The sequence below is a fragment of the Musa acuminata genome, chromosome BXJ2-6 (assembly GCF_036884655.1).
Source record: "Musa acuminata AAA Group cultivar baxijiao chromosome BXJ2-6, Cavendish_Baxijiao_AAA, whole genome shotgun sequence".
Classification (NCBI taxonomy): Eukaryota; Viridiplantae; Streptophyta; class Magnoliopsida; order Zingiberales; family Musaceae; genus Musa; species Musa acuminata.
In genome coordinates, this window is record NC_088343.1 from 42,284,099 (window position 1) to 42,300,278 (window position 16,180).

Sequence of the window (16,180 nt, forward strand, 5' to 3'; positions counted from 1 at the left end):
AAACTTCAACACCAAGTTCTTAAGATAAATATGTAATTTTATTTCTTCCAAGACTACGAGATAATGGTAAAGTTTATGGAAATTGGCGGGGCAGCCACACCCAATGCCTTGGGAATCTTCGTAGATAAGGTTGCACATTTCACTAGGAAGAGAGATTCGACGAAGATGATGAAACCCGAAAGGGGATGGCACTCTTTTCCTACAAAATCAAACTAGTATTATAATGAAACACACTAAGAACACTGTTACCATTCATCATATTCATCATCATCTGCCGTGGAATCTTGTCTCAGGAAATGACGAATCTCATCCGATCTTTCCATCTCTATAACTTTACGTATTTAGCTCAGCTTCTGCTCACGAGAGTGAAGGATGGCAGACGCAATTTGGGACTCGGGAGAAGAGAGTTGAAATGTAGTTCAAGATTGGCTCCATCGATGCCTACCAACACAAGTGCAGACGAGCAAGGCGACACCGGATGAACTTTGGTACCACCAGATTTGATCCAACGATTCAAAGGAGAGCCATAATATTACAGTAAAACTATCACCTTCTTAGCATGAAGGTACTTTGCACAATTATCATGTTGTAATTTGACTCTGTCTTATTATGATGTGTATGCATGACTTATCTTCCCTATATTAATTTGACGATTATGTATAAGTCACATGTTAAATGATAATTGATCGATTATTATGATGTGTAGCAGCCTGCAGGAGGAGTAGGTGTCGGCTGTCAGTAGTCACCACTTGGAGAAGTGAATTGATCTTGTGCTTTTCCAAAGAGGTGAAGGTTTGTCAGAGTGTTGAAGAGTTGCCACAATACGCTGTTGAAGGTGGCCGGCCACCTTTGCCTGCATATAGAGAAAAGGATTGTCTACCTACCCCTGATCTCATCGTCTCCCTCCTTTGCTGTGGCAACCACCTTATCGACTTCAACTGGTTCTTCTCCCATACATTAGATTAAATACTACACGATCTTCCATGCTGCATTAATTACTAGGATCGATTCTTCAGGTTTCCAAGAATAGGAATCCGTGGCACAGACTGTGTCCAATTACTACTACAAGTCCCAGTCGAGTGACACCTTTCTTAAAAGCCAGCCTCCTTTACATTTTGCTCATGGGAGACGAGAACAGTGACCTGCAAAATAACACATTGAAGAGGAAATCCACCATCGGAAAGAGAGAGAGAGAATAACATATGAAGCATCAGCTTCGAGGAAGCGTGGAAGACTTTAGACATTGATATTATTCTGAGCACTATTTCTTTGGCAGAGTGGACTTTTTGGAAACCTTCTTGTTAAACGAAGAGCAAAAATTAGGGAGAAGTTCTCACATCGTGTTCAGAAAACAATGCCGTTGACCAGAACCAAACGATTGACGACGAACAGCTTCTCTTGCTTGATTTTGATTCTGATCGATAAACCTGACGTAGAAGCATTGTGGTCAACGCTACTAAGCACTGGGAGCCGTAGTTAGCTCCACCCACAAAGGCCTTCTTTTCGCGTTGATGAGTGCTTCTTCTACTCGCCGTCTCGCTCACTCTATACTATATATAGCGCTCCTTTATCTCCTCTATATTTGGCGTCGACGCGTAGCCGTGTCTTTTGCTGTACGATTCCAAGCGCGTTTGGTTACTCCACTACTTTTATCGTATTCTTCTTCCTCTTCCTGGCCTTGATCTCAGAGCCGCTCTATCCGTGCCTCTCTCTGGTCCCTGTCAGATAGCTTGGGATGAGGGGCTCGACGCGCCACGAGCGGCGATGGGCGTCGGACACTGTGCCCAGAGGGCGGGTGATGAGCGCGGGGTCGTCGCCGGGGACCTCCGCGTCGAACGACGGAGAGGAGTTCGTGGAGGTGACGATCGACCTCCAGGACGACGACACCATCGTGCTCCGCCGCGTCGAGCCGGCGCCAGCGGCGGACTCGGGATACTTGTCCGACGCCACGGGGTCGGCGGCGTCGCGGTCGCCTTCCATCGGGCGGAGCTCGTCGCACCGGCTGCGGCACTTCTCCCAGGAGCTGAAGGCGGAGGCGGTGGCGCGGGCGCGGCAGCTGAAGGAGGACCTCAAGGCCGAGCTCAAGCGGTTCACGTGGGGCCACGGCCCGTCGCGGGCGGGCGCATCCACCTCCGCGGACGGGGCCGCAGGGGCGTCCCCGGCCCTGGACTCGGCCCTGGCCTCCCGGGCGGCGCGGCGGCAACGGGCGCAGCTGGATCGGACCCGATCGGGAGCCCAGAAGGCGCTCCGGGGGCTCAGGTTCATCAGCGGCGGTAAAGCCACCGCCGTCGACGCGTGGAACGAGGTCCAAAGCAACTTCGACAAGCTCGCGCGCGACGGCTATCTCTCGCGCTCCGATTTCGCCCAATGCATAGGTTTCCTTTTCGACCCGTCACACTCCTCCATTTGTCCCCGATCAATCGGGTGATTCACTCAACTAAAACCAGCAAATCGGACGCAGGCATGAAAGATTCCAAGGAGTTCGCGCTGGAGCTGTTCGACGCATTGAGCAGGAGAAGAAGGTTAAACGCGGAGCGCATCACTAAAGAGGAGCTGTACGAGTTCTGGTGTCAGATCACGGATCAAAGCTTCGATTCTCGCCTCCAGATCTTCTTCGACATGTAATAATCTAAACTCCCTTTAAAGAATTCGCATGACATTATGGATCGACCCTTCTGTGGTGTCAGGGTGGACAAGAACGAGGACGGCCGGATCACCGAGGAGGAAGTTAAAGAGGCAAGTACACTGCATCAGATCTTCTTCTTCCTCTGTTTTCCTCGTTGAATCGTGAATTCGTGTGTATATCCGATTGCATCGATCGAAGCAATCAGATACACGGTGATCGAGTTGGTGAGCGGAACCTATCTGCTCTTTCCCAATACATCTTAGGCTCCAGAATTTTATTACTATGGTTTCTATATCAACACGTAAATGTTTGCATGTGGAAATAAGAGGGGAAAGGTTGTGACTTGATCTAAGATGCATGAAAAAAACACGATTACTCTGTCACCACCAGCGGTAGGTGAGAGGCGCAATAAGTCAAAGTAGAAGAAGACTTCGACGTTGGATTTCATTATCTTTCTCTTCTAATGGACCAGCGTTGCTTTCCAGATCATAATGCTGAGTGCGTCGGCAAATAAGCTGTCGAGGCTGAAAGAACAGGCCGAGGAATACGCAGCCTTAATCATGGAGGAGCTGGATCCCGAGCGGCTCGGCTATATCGAGGTCCGAATCCCAGACTCTCTCTTGTAAATATCATTGTGGCCACCTAAGGCAGGTAGACTTCTTCTTCTTCTTCTCCTTCCATGATTCGTTGACTTCTTGTTTCTTCCTCTGCACCACGCAAGGCATGTAGACGTATCTTGCTTTACACTGCCTTCAGCGTATACCTACCTATACATGACCTCTAGGCTTCTAGAACGTCGAAAACCATGTCGAAATTGCCTTGCTGGATGAGGATGATGATGCTAATTGGTGTTTTCTAAGATACCACCACCGTAGTGGTTGAACGGCTGTCGGCTGTCGCTGGTGGCGTTCTTGGAGCAGTGTCATCCAAATCACTGGCTTTTTGCTGGTGGCGTTATTGCGAAGAAAAGCAAGATTGCTGGAATATGAAACCATCGTTCTCAATAATTGAGTTCGATTAATAGATCGTATTGCGTCGTTTTCCAACATTTGTCCCTGCTTTAATTTTGCAGCTGTGGCAACTGGAGACATTGTTGCTTCAAAAGGATACGTACCTTAACTACAGTCAGGCGCTGAGCTACACCAGCCAAGCGTTGAGTCAGAACCTGGCCGGGCTGAGGAGGAAGGGGCCCATCCGGAAGCTGAGCACGAAGCTGGGCTACTACTTGGAGGAGAACTGGAAGCGGCTGTGGGTGATGGCGCTGTGGGTCGGGGTGATGGCCGGCCTGTTCGCCTGGAAGTTCATCCAGTACCGGCACAGGTACGCGTTCCAGGTGATGGGGTACTGCCTCACCACCGCCAAGGGCGCGGCCGAGACGCTCAAGCTCAACATGGCCCTCGTTCTTCTCCCGGTGTGCCGAAACACCATCACCTGGCTTCGCTCCACCCGGCTGGCCCGTGCTCTGCCCTTCGACGACAATATCAACTTCCATAAGGTTATACCTACCAAGGAAGCTTTAAGTCGGTCCAAGAAAAATAAATTTACAGGCGGTGGATCGAAATCCTGCTACTGACTGACCGTTTGCGTGATTAAGTTTAGGCGATAGCGGCGGCAATCATGGTCGGCGTGATCCTCCACGCCGGCAACCATGTCACCTGCGACTTTCCGCGGCTGATATCGTCGTCGGCTGACAAGTACAACATGTTGCGGCCTTACTTTGGAGAAACCAAGCCCACGTACATGGATCTCGTGCGAGGCCCCGAGGGCGTGACCGGGATCATAATGTTGGTCTGCATGGTGGTGGCCTTCACACTCGCCACGCACTGGTTCCGCCGGAGCCTGGTGAGGTTCCCCAAGCCCTTCGACAGGCTCACCGGCTTCAACGCCTTCTGGTACTCCCACCACCTGTTTGTCATCGTCTACGTGTTGCTCATCGTCCACGGAGAATGCCTCTACCTCATCCACAAGTGGTACAACAAGACGGTAAATCTCTCTCATCCTCGCAACCTTGTCACCGAGTTCTTGGCGATGCTAAACCTTGTTCTGCGATGCAGACATGGATGTATCTAGCAGCTCCTGTTCTGCTCTACGTTGGGGAGAGGAGCCTGAGAGCCCTTAGGTCCGGCTATTACTCGGTTCGGCTCCTGAAGGTACGTAGCTCACTGATTCTGCAACCGGAGAAATTTACATAGCATTGAAGAAGGATTCTCTAATAATAGTTCGTGCTTCCACTAACTGAGCTCTGTAATCAGGTCGCTATATATCCCGGCAATGTTCTGACGCTCCAAATGTCAAAGCCCTCCGCGTTCCGCTACCAGAGTGGTCAGTACATGTTTGTTCAGTGCCCTGCTGTATCGCCCTTCGAATGGTAATTAATGCCTGAGATGTTAAGATTGTCTTCCTCATCGCTTTTCATTCGTACCACAAGCACGCCATGTTTTCTTTCTATGTTCCCAGGCATCCTTTCTCCATTACTTCTGCGCCGGGGGATAGCTACCTAAGCGTCCACATTCGACAACTCGGTGACTGGACACGAGAATTAAAGCGGGTCTTCGCAGCAGCCTGTGAACCTCCGGGGGCCGGAAAGAGTGGCCTTCTGAGGGCAGACGAGGCCACCAAGAAAAGGTGCGTGCGCCGAACGAAGGGTTTAATATAACGTTCGTAGTGACGTCTCATAAGCAGAGCTCCTCGTTGTAATTGTAGCCTGCCGAAGCTTTTGATCGACGGGCCTTACGGTGCTTCAGCTCAGGACTACAAGAAGTACGACGTCCTTCTTCTCGTCGGCCTCGGAATCGGTGCAACTCCTTTCATCAGCATCCTGAAGGATCTCCTGAACAACATAGTCAAAATGGAAGAGGAAAACGTGAGCACCGCATTCCTCGTTCAAACGAACTTTCTAGCCTCCATCTTCTTCGTCCATTCTGGAAGACTTCATGTGATAATTTTGCAGGAGGCGCTCTCGGACTACCGCCCACCAAAGCCACAGAACGGGGAGCGTGTCGATTTGGCGACGCTGATGAGGGCGTCGAGGAGAGTACGGTGGGCTCTCAGAACGACCAACGCATACTTCTACTGGGTGACACGAGAACAGGGGTCCTTCGACTGGTTTAAAGGAGTTATGAACGAAGTGGCCGAGTTAGATCAAAGGGTAAGCCAACAAAGTTTCCCGATTGTAATCCACAGCTCACGTATCTTTGCTGATTCAAACGGATGGTTAGGGCGTGATTGAGATGCACAATTACTTGACGAGTGTGTACGAAGAAGGAGACGCCAGATCTGCACTGATCACCATGATCCAAGCTCTCAATCATGCCAAGAACGGCGTCGACATTGTCTCCGGCACCCGGGTAAACTCCACCTGCACTCTCTAGTTTCGGTATCCTGTCACACTAAACAAATCTTCTTAATGTTTGTAGGTGAGAACTCATTTCGCTCGGCCTAATTGGAAGAGAGTCTTCTCCAAGATATGCTCCAAGCACCCCCATGCCAAGATAGGTGAGTCCAAAGTCACAGTCTTTCTTCTCCGAGAAAAGTAGCAGCTTATAATATATGTAGGACCTGAAACCATGGCGTGTGAATCGGCCACAGGAGTGTTCTACTGCGGTGCGCCGGTTTTGGCGCAGGAGCTAAGCAAGATCTGCTACGACCACAACCAGAGGGGCACCACCAGGTTCGACTTCCACAAGGAGCATTTCTGATCGCATACTCATTTACATGTCCCGTGGAATGCTTGTATAGCCTTGATCATCATCATTTTTCCAACGGATGCTGATGAGCAAAAACAAAGAAAAATCAAGTATAGCATTAGTACAGAATATATTTGTGTGTGTATATATATATATAATTCAGGCCAAAATGGTTTTGTTTCTGAGTGCATGTTGTATTATTGTATTGGCTTTCCGATATGTTTTGTTTGTCTCCGAAATGATTCAGTAGCAATCTATAGAATCAAGATGTTAACTAAGATGATGATAGAGTGATTCATGTTCTGTGACTGTGTATGGTTTCGACGCTTCAAATTCGATGGTCGGTATCGGTACAATCTTTATCGGACGGTCACTAGAAGACACTTAGTATCATTTATTTCATTTTTTCCAACCATTTTGTCGTACCAATTTCCTCGAATATAATATACCTTTCGCCAACCACGGCGTCGGAATCTCCGTGTCCCCGAACCCTCTAGAATCTTCCATCGTCCGACGTGTCGCTTCATTGCCCCGTAAGTTTTGTCGTGGTGGGGTCCAGCGTCATACTTCCCTCCCTTAGGACGTGGCCACTTGGCAGCTCTTCATTGCCAAGTGCAAGCGGGACCCTTTGATGGGCTTGGCCTATTTGATCGTAACCTGAGTTGGTGTACGTTGAGCCAACGGCGTGACGGAGGATGGTTTGCCCGCTTAACGGGAGATGACGGCGGAAAGCAGTCCGTTAGGTAACGTCGACGTCATGTCGTCTTAACCTTTTCGATCAGACGGTCACGATGGCATCTGTGAGTCTTATGCTGGTATTGAGCCCTCCTCATTGGCCGCGGATATGTTCCTGTCGAGAAAGAATCTTGAGTCGTGGGAGAGCGAAAGGGTGAAAGCAGAGAAAGGGTTTGGGGAAGGCGATTCCGGCGATGGCGGAGCACGCGGAGGAGACCTTGATCGAGCAGGTAATGGAGAAGATCCGCGACGGCGTTGACTCCTCGTCGTCGTCGGACTCTGACGACGAGAAGTCGAAGGCGTCGGTGGTGACGGAGGCCGTCAAGTCCAAGATCAGCCGCCTCTTCGGCCGGGAGAAGCCCGTCCACCAGATCTTGGGCGGTGGAAAGCGTATGATCTTTCTTTCCCACCTTCGTTTTCTCCCTTTCTCGAATGCGATCTTGAGTACTCCGATCTACGCAGTTGTTGTTAGCTGCGATCTTGGAGTTCTATTGCGCTTGTGATCTGTCTGGATTCTCGCCGTAGGCATGATTTACTTGGATTTGCATCTAATTTCTTGGAAGGGTGAAAGAAAAGCTTAAGGCCTTTAACCTCTTTAATTAAAAGAGTTCGAAAGAACATAAACCGCAACTTGAACTTTTTGTATTGATAGCTATCCAGGTCAAGATCACTTGTAAATGTACCGGTAGCTTACAACATTTAACCTTTCTAATTCAAAGTCTCGAAATAACATAAACCCTAACTCGATCTTTTTGCGCCGACGGAAAGAACATAAACCCCAACTTGATCTTTTTGTATTGATAGCGATCCAGGTCAAGATCACCAGTACATGTACCGATAGCTTACAACCTTTAAACCTTTCTAATTCAAAGTCTCGAAATAACATAAACCCTAACTCGATCTTTTTGCGCTGAGGGAAAGAACACAAACCCCAACTTGATCTTTTTGTAGTGATAGTGATCCAGGTCAATATCACTAGTAAATGTACTGATAGCTTACAACCTCTAACCATTCTGATTAAAAGTCTCGAAATAACATAAACCCTAACTTGATCTTTTTGCGCAGATGGCGATCCAGGTTAAGATCACTAGTAAATGTACTGATAGCTTATAACCTTTAACCTTTCTAGTTAAAAGTTTCAGAAGAACGTAAACCTTAACTTGATCTTTTTGTACTGATAGCGATCCAGGTCAAGATCACTAGCATTTTTGAAGGAACATAAAGTCCTAACTTGGTTTATTGCTACCCGTGATGATCCTGTTCCATATTCATCCAGATTCTTAAATCTATTCCCTTTGAGATTTATCTGAAACAGTTATTCTTGTTTCTTGGTTATTAAAGTCATCAACCTTGGTATTATTTGGAAATATGTTGATAGTTCATATATAATCTTTTGCATAAATGATTGAATCGTCCATGGATCTGGAAATCTTTTGTTGGTATGAGTTCTCAAATAATCTAAATTTCTGAACGTTCAACAGCTGCTGATGTTTTCCTGTGGAAGAACAAGAAAGCCTCTGCTGCTGTGCTTGGTGGGGCCACGGCTACCTGGATCTTTTTTGAGTTGATGGAATACCATTTACTTACTTTGTTCTGCCACTGCCTTATATTGTCTCTTGCTATCATTTTCCTCTGGTCAAATGCTACTTTCTTGATCAACAAGTGAGGGAATTACTACTAGTTTTGTTTCTTATGATCTGCCTTTGAATTAGATGAAACTGTCCAATCACTTATCCATGCTTTCTTCATAGTAGGTCTCCACCTCACATTCCTGTGGTGAGCATTCCTGAAAATCTGGTTGTGGACATTGCACTTTCTCTCAGATATGAGATTAATAGGGGTTTTGCTGTTTTAAGGGAAATTGCAACAGGACGTGATCTGAAGAAGTTCCTCATTGTATGGTGCTTGATATACTTCTAAAAGAGATTTTGGTGCTTGATATACTTCTAAAAGAGATTTGACTTTTTGGGTTCAGGTGATTGCTGGGCTGTGGGTTCTTTCAACCATCGGGAGGTGCTGCAATTTCTTGACTTTGTTTTATATAGGTAATGTGATCTCAGATTCTTTTTTTTAATAATCTAGAACTATGTTTACCTTTGCATTGTATCTGAACGTTGTTCTGCTTGGCTTCTGATGAAGTCTTTGTCACGCTGCACACTGTGCCTTTCTTATATGATAAGTATGAAGACAAAGTTGATGCATTTGCCGAGAAAGCATCAGTGGAGTTAAAGAAGCACTATGCAGTTTTTCAGGCCAAGTATTTGAGCAAGATACCTAGGGGACCATTGAAAGACAAAAAGTTCCTGTAGGCAAAAAGGTACACTGTGGCTCCAGTCGTTGTTATGACCACTTTATTTTGCTTTGAACTCTTCCTTATCCTGAACGAAGTATCTTGTCTTTGATAATGTTAATGTGGTAGCTGGGAGCTATTCCAGGTTTTTATGACATGGATCATACGTATGTTGGCATTATCATTCCAAGCATTAGCATTGAATTGTATACCATTTTCACTAAATATCTGATTCTGTAGAATCTACGTTATGGTTTTATACATGTGATGTTTAGGATTATATGAGCGTGTTAGGGTTTATATTCATTTGTTAGTCGTTCGGCGTCATCTTGGAGGATCTTGTAACTACCTAGATATCATAAAAATTGATCCACATCTGAAGCTTATCATAACAATTTCATGTTTTCTGTGGAGTAAATATTTTTTCATGGTCAGTGGATTTCCTTCTTTTCCATCTTTGTCCTATGGAAGATATCAAAAAGAATCCTCAATAAGAATATGAAATTTTATTTTCAGAGCTTTAAGAAAAGGTAAAGGCTATTTAGGTAAACCATTTAACTAACACAAAATTGGAAATTTGTTAAGTCCAGTAACATGCTACATGATAGAAGATCTTGCAGAATTGGAACTGTTGATGATATGGTGACTGATAATCTTGTACTTTATCAATGATACAAACAAATCAGCCTAAAGACAAGAGTCGATGTTGTGATTGATGATAGCGGTCTGTTCTGTTTGCTTTTTTGGTTTTGAAATGTCAATTTCAAACGACAACAATTTTCATGTTCTCCAATGACAGGTTCATATCATTTCCATTGTTCCAGGTTTGGACAAGCCAAAGATTTTTGATGAACCAGAAACACCTAATTAAATAGGTTAGATAAACTTGATATTGTAGCTGTCAGAAGGAACAAGATATATTTGTGTTTAGCTGTATATAAATTTTCTCGTCCATTTGGGGAAGTTCTGATATACATAGAAATATGAATTACTAAAATCAAATTTATTAGATCTATGGTTGCTTGTTGGTTTTGATCTGTCTGAATTTAAAAGAAATGTTTCTTTCATTATTTAATTGTCTTTTTTTCACCATGTTCCGGGATAAAGGCAATGGCCTTTATGCATACTTCCTGACCTCCAGTCATAACATTGGTAGTCTTACTTTTGCTTCCACAGGGTGAATGACCAATCCTCTGGAGATTCGGGTTCAGGTTCAGGGAAGACAATGAGTTTGATTTAGGATTTGGCTATAAATTTGATCTTTTATGTCATAATGAGTGGCTAGGGAGGGTGGTAAGATTGCATGCATCAGTTATATGAATGATGATAATCTGTGTCACAGAAATTAAATTTCTTCCCTGTAGCAGGTCGTGGGGACAAAATACACACCTGTCAACCAACACACCTGGTCTAATTTTATGTCATCATTATTAGTTGAGCTAGATGCATACAGTAATACGAAGAGTGCTGTCATGGTTCTGCTAGAGTTTTGGTGCATCGGTCTAGTGACAGGAGGTTCAAACTAGATAGACAAAATGATGCAGAAAGACACTTGTTGGGGAAACTTCTGGTGACCACATTCATATTTACATTATGTTATATAGAAGTATCTTTAATTTATGATTCATTAGTTGAATAATGCGATAGTAGAAGTATCTTTAATTTATGATTCATTAGTTGTTAAAAAAAGGTTTCAAATTAATATTTACATTATGATGGTAGAAATTATTTTGGCCCATGATTCCAAGTTTTTTAATTTGTCAATATGGCATGATGTTAGAAATTTATGATTCATTAAGATAGGGCTTTTGTATAAATATTATTTTTTTTAGCTTAAATCAGCAGGCTTTTGAACTTTAGCTTAATTTGGACTTTCTTATTCCTGATTTATAGGGCGCACACAAAAGAAATAAAAAACCGAAGACAAACTTTAATTTGCTTTCAAACACAACTAGAAATATGATGTGGACGCGCCTGAAGAAAGCCAACCGATGTTTCTTCCAAGAAAAATACATCTTCCGTTTAAGATTTGAGTTTATGAAAGAAAAATACATACCAAACTTCTCTATGTTTTGACCTTAATAAGGCCAATGAGTGAGTGAGTGACTGAGTGAAAGAGAGAGTGTGTGTTCGCGCGCGCTGATGTTTTGGGACGATGACATACATTTTGTTATTAAGGTTTTTTTTTATTCGCAATGTCACTTGTTCAACACCGTCATGTTCCGTTACAGTTAAAATTTTGAACAATTTTAACAGTTTTTTATTTCACATTTTAGAGGGGTGTTGAATTGTTTACATGTAACAAGTAATAAATGTGTTCAGATAAATTGCCAATAAACAGTTATTATGTAAATTATTAAGTAAATTTTCCATAAAGAACCATTTTCTTCCTTGATGAAACTAAGAATTATTAAGTCATTAGGCCGGAACTTCAGACATCATCCACAATCAACTAATTACGAATAAAGTAGCAAGCTGAAAGGCTCATGACGTCTTAAGTAGAAACTAAGACAAGAGCCACCAAACTCTCTCTAAGAAAGAATAATGCTAAAAACGTAAAGAATAAGAAAATGCCATCCAAACATCATATCAAATTCCAGGCATAAACAGCAGCCACTTCTATATAGTGTTTGATGGACAAACCATACCAATTGTAACTCGAAACATCACTAGACTAAGTCACCAACAAAATTCACCAGAAGAAAGCAATTAAAAGGATATAGAAACTGACTCTACGCAATTGAGATGCTTTAAATCTGTATCAAGAATGACATAGTCAAAAAATAAAAAGAAAAGGTGAACTCTATAAATCCAGACAAGCGTCGCAACTTACTCCACGCACAAATCCAGGCAAGCATGCTTCGCATGAATATCTTTGACATCAGACTAAAGCTTATCTCACTCTATAAGGATGGCGCACAATTTTTTCCCCAAGCAAAATTGACACAAAGTTGTATTTGGCAGCACTAACAATAACCCCACATGTAGAACAATGCCCCTTATTCTATGCAACACTCGTGAGAAAACTAAGCTGCAATATACAAGTTTGAAACTAGAATTATAAACATATCAACCATAATACTATTGACATTGTCCAGTCTGTCTGATCAAGTTTCATTTTTGGATCAAATTGTCATCCATCTAGAACAGGTTAACAAACAACCATGATTGATTGATAAGCAATACTTAACACTTCAATATGTTGAACGTGCAATTTTAAAATGCAGATATGCTTAAAATGAAGATTTCTAGAATGCAACAAAAGCATAAACTCACCTGATTATCTGCTTGCTTCAAGTCTTCCATGTTTAATGTCCTAAGGGCAATTGCAGGTTATATACTCACCTTTTTCCGAATCCACTGAAAATTTCTCACCTTTTTCAGTTTTATACTCCTCCCGAAACCATTACAGTTAACTTTGAAAGAGTTCATGAGCAAGTAATCAGCTATTGCTACAATTGGAAGTCAGCCAGCATGGGCACCGACCAATGCAACTCGGGCATAAATTTTACAGTGGCATAAGGTACACTTACTTTTATATAAAAATGGATTATATCAAATTTCACATTAGTAAAATAATTCAAATCCTGGTTTTTGTTTTAAAAAATTAGGCAAAAATGTAACTTTTTACTGATTTTATGTGTAGAAAATTCGGGAAACATTAGTTATTACAAGAAAATATCGTTGACATTTTGATTAGCTCGGTTCAAACCCATATAAGGTTGTCCGAAGTGCCTCCGAAGTGAAAACGTAAAGCTTTGAAGGTGTTACTTGCACGAAGACTAAAATCAAAAAGATTTTTTTTTACCAAAATTGAAATCAAGTTAGTAATCAAAGGTCATCAAATGTGAGTTTGAGTAGTTCAAAAAGGAATCTCTTGCATTAGATTTAAAATATCTTTTGTGATTGTCTTCCTCGTTATATTACATTTCTTATCATAATGAATGAGAAGGAAACTTGTAATTACTTTCCTTATCATGGATAAGAAAAAAGTTTGTGTTTGTCTAAATCTTTATCCACGTAAGACAGATGAGTGGAAAGTGACGAATTCCACGATCACGTGTCAGTCGATATTGTATTATCTATGATTGGTAATGACCTAAGGTGTATAGATAAAGAAAATTAAGTTAGAAGAAAACATTTGAGTTTTTTTGTTCTCGGAGAAAATCATAAAGGTATATGTGTGATCTATACTTTAATTTATACATAATAAAAACTCAGGAAAATAAAATGTATATAAAAAGACTTATTGAAATTCTGCTGTAGGCTATGAAGAAAATATGCAAGATTAACAGCGTGTCAAATCTGTTAAGTCAAATCCAGAACATAAATTTTGAAGATGTACAGACTTACCAATTCCTTTGTTCTCTCTCTTTCTGAATCAGCTCCTTAACAGGACGATATGCTGCTGTAATGCAGAGATTCTGTCCACAATTATTAAGGAATTATCATCCATATATGGTGACTCTGTAACCCAAGAAAACATAACTTACCTTAAGATCACTACCAGTATATCCGTCTGTGATTGCTGCAAGCTCCTTGTAGTAGAGTCCTTCAACCTTTTCTTTTGACAAAAGCTTCCTTAATATTGATTCCCTGCTCTCCTGAGATGGCAGCCCAACCATAATTATATTGAATACAGGAAATCAGTGAATGGGAATACACATCTTCTTAGGAATAAATAAATTTATCTTTTGGAAAGAATTGTGTAGAGATAGAGTAAACAAACCTGTGCTCAAAATTGGAAGGTCATTTTAACCCTCATAATCCACGTCAAGATTAATCACTCAGAGGAATGGGTTCAGAATAACTCTCTCATTCAGCCACATGAATAGTTGATCTGAGACAGTTAATTAAATAAGCTATGTGTAATGGCCAATAACCAGCATAGGCCACATGAAAATTATCTACAAAACAGTTTTTCCAAAGACTTCCTAATTCATATTTTCTCTGCCACCAAAAATTTAGGTAAACTATCAAGAAACTCTAATAGTAAAATACAACCATCTAGATTCGCATCTCCTTGTGGCAATTCACTCAGATTAGTAACTCCGAAAACTTGACAGAGACAAATTTAGCATGCTAGTAGAATCAGGTTACCTTCTAGTATGGCAAACATATAAAGTAGCCTCTAGGTTGGCGCATGGAAGAACTGCTAGATATGATAACTATTTCTGAGGTTCTTGGAACCGAAGACGAGGGAGACCGAAGAAAAGAACTACCAGATATGATAATAAAGGAGCTGAGGCTATACAGTATGGACAATATCATGTTCTGATTGGCAGTTTGCAGTTGAGATTCCTCTATTAAAGGATCAAATGGGTCCACCTGGTATGATCCTTCAAACAAAAATAATTATTATCAGTTTGCCTGTCCCATTTTGCTTCTTCAAATAATAATTAAGCTATTAAACTATGTAGACGGAAGGACAAATGAGGCAGCAAACATCAAGTGATAAGAAAAAGCAGAAATATTCTGAACACAGTTGCAGATGAGGAATTCAGCAAAAACCTCTTTCAAGACTAAATAAAATGTAAGAAACACAGCTAAAAAAAACAGAGGTGTATACAAGCACGACTAGTTTCATTTGGCAGGAAGTGACATTGACAATTATTTCTGACGCCAAGAAAACTCAAGATTACTCTGCTTCCTTTCGACATCATGTATAATACTAAAAAGCGAAAAAGGGACCCGTCAGCTTTTCTCGATTCAACAATGATATGAGGTCTTCTCGGTTTTGGAATTTTCATTAGCACCAGCCAAAAATGCCAGCCTTGCACCAGAAATAGAATATTATAAATTATTACTAAAATTCTAAGGGGTATTTCTTATAGAGTCCGCGTCTTAATTATTGCCTTCCGAAATACTCGGACAAATTCATTGGTAAATGAGAAAAAGATATAACTATTCAATTATAATTATAAGCATGTTAAGGATTGTCCATCTGATAAAGATCCACCCCTTGTTTGAGAGAAGCCATAAAGTAATCACAAGAATAATAACAGAAGGGATTGTGACCTAGCGGTTGACTTCCGTAGGATGCCCAAGAATTTGCCCCAGGTAAGGTTGCGGGATCAGAACAATGTAAGGGAAATAATAACAAGCAGATACAGAACACGAAGAGGACCACTAAAATAGATCTTGAACACTCTTATCATCAGATGGGAAGTAAAGACAAAAACAAGCATATCTGTGACAATCAAGATTGTTATCTTTTCAACAGGAAAACAAAATCAACACCCAAATCATGGTAAGAAGACGAACTAAAGAAAAACAAGACAAATTGCCACCCAAGGCCCTCGTGATCCAAATAAACACACATCTAAAGAAACGATCCGAGTGTTAAGCTTTTACCTAAGGCAATAAGGGAATTCATCGAAGGTAACTCCGGTCTCCCCCCCGTCCTCTGCTCCATATCAGAACCCAAGAAACCGTCCTCCAGGGTGCACCCGCTCAAATCGACATTCAAAAAGTGCGCGGAATCGATCGATCGCCTACCAGTACAGAAATCGGTGGAAGGATTCAAGAACAACGTGTGCGGATTGAATCGAGAAGAAAGGAGCGGAGGGTTCCAAGAAACCGAAACCGAAGCCGAGAGAGATCAAGAAATGGGGTGAGGTTCCTGAGGGCTTCTTCGGGCTATTTATATGAGCAGATGGAAGAAGGTAGCTTTTCTGTTTGAATCTGTTACCGATGCGTGAAGCTCAACCGTCCATCAAAAGTACTTAACTTTTGATATATATATATATATATATATATATATATATATATATATATTGCTATCGATTAAATTCTATTATGACTCAGTTGAATTTTATAGATGACTTCCTAATTTAAAAAAAT

At 42.1% G+C, this 16,180-nt stretch overlaps 2 protein-coding genes and 1 long non-coding RNA gene across 6 annotated transcripts; 2 read left to right on the forward strand and 1 right to left on the reverse strand.

The window, feature by feature from the left end:
- Positions 1-1,578: 1,578 nt before the first annotated feature.
- On the forward strand, positions 1,579-6,497 carry LOC135615708 (respiratory burst oxidase homolog protein A-like). Its single transcript, XM_065114560.1, has 14 exons — positions 1,579-2,375; positions 2,462-2,621; positions 2,688-2,736; positions 3,112-3,225; positions 3,699-4,121; positions 4,226-4,609; positions 4,681-4,776; positions 4,879-4,994; positions 5,084-5,251; positions 5,330-5,489; positions 5,577-5,774; positions 5,845-5,973; positions 6,043-6,121; positions 6,215-6,497. The coding sequence occupies exons 1-14, from the start codon at positions 1,736-1,738 to the stop codon at positions 6,322-6,324; spliced, it is 2,826 nt and encodes a 941-aa protein (XP_064970632.1). The 5' UTR covers positions 1,579-1,735; the 3' UTR covers positions 6,325-6,497.
- Positions 6,498-7,136: 639 nt separating this feature from the next.
- On the forward strand, positions 7,137-9,546 carry LOC135615710 (reticulon-like protein B1). 3 transcript variants are annotated; one of them, XM_065114563.1, is made up of 5 exons: positions 7,137-7,437; positions 8,802-8,823; positions 8,904-8,943; positions 9,023-9,092; positions 9,187-9,546. In XM_065114563.1, the coding sequence occupies exons 1-5, from the start codon at positions 7,242-7,244 to the stop codon at positions 9,354-9,356; spliced, it is 498 nt and encodes a 165-aa protein (XP_064970635.1). In that variant the 5' UTR covers positions 7,137-7,241; the 3' UTR covers positions 9,357-9,546. The 3 variants fall into 3 exon arrangements, with proteins under 3 accessions (XP_064970635.1, XP_064970633.1, XP_064970634.1); XM_065114561.1 differs by adding an exon at positions 8,529-8,709 and having other exon boundaries at positions 7,142-7,437; positions 8,799-8,943; XM_065114562.1 differs by adding an exon at positions 8,529-8,709 and having other exon boundaries at positions 7,144-7,437; positions 8,802-8,943.
- A 2,345-nt stretch (positions 9,547-11,891) lies between these two features.
- On the reverse strand, positions 11,892-15,947 carry LOC135615711 (uncharacterized). Of its 2 annotated transcripts, XR_010488121.1 has the most exons (5): positions 15,692-15,947; positions 14,438-14,676; positions 14,067-14,177; positions 13,831-13,941; positions 11,892-13,761 (listed from the first exon to the last, which is right to left on the reverse strand). It is a non-coding gene; the product is annotated as an uncharacterized LOC135615711 (long non-coding RNA). The 2 variants fall into 2 exon arrangements; XR_010488122.1 differs by lacking the exon at positions 14,067-14,177.
- Positions 15,948-16,180: the final 233 nt, after the last annotated feature.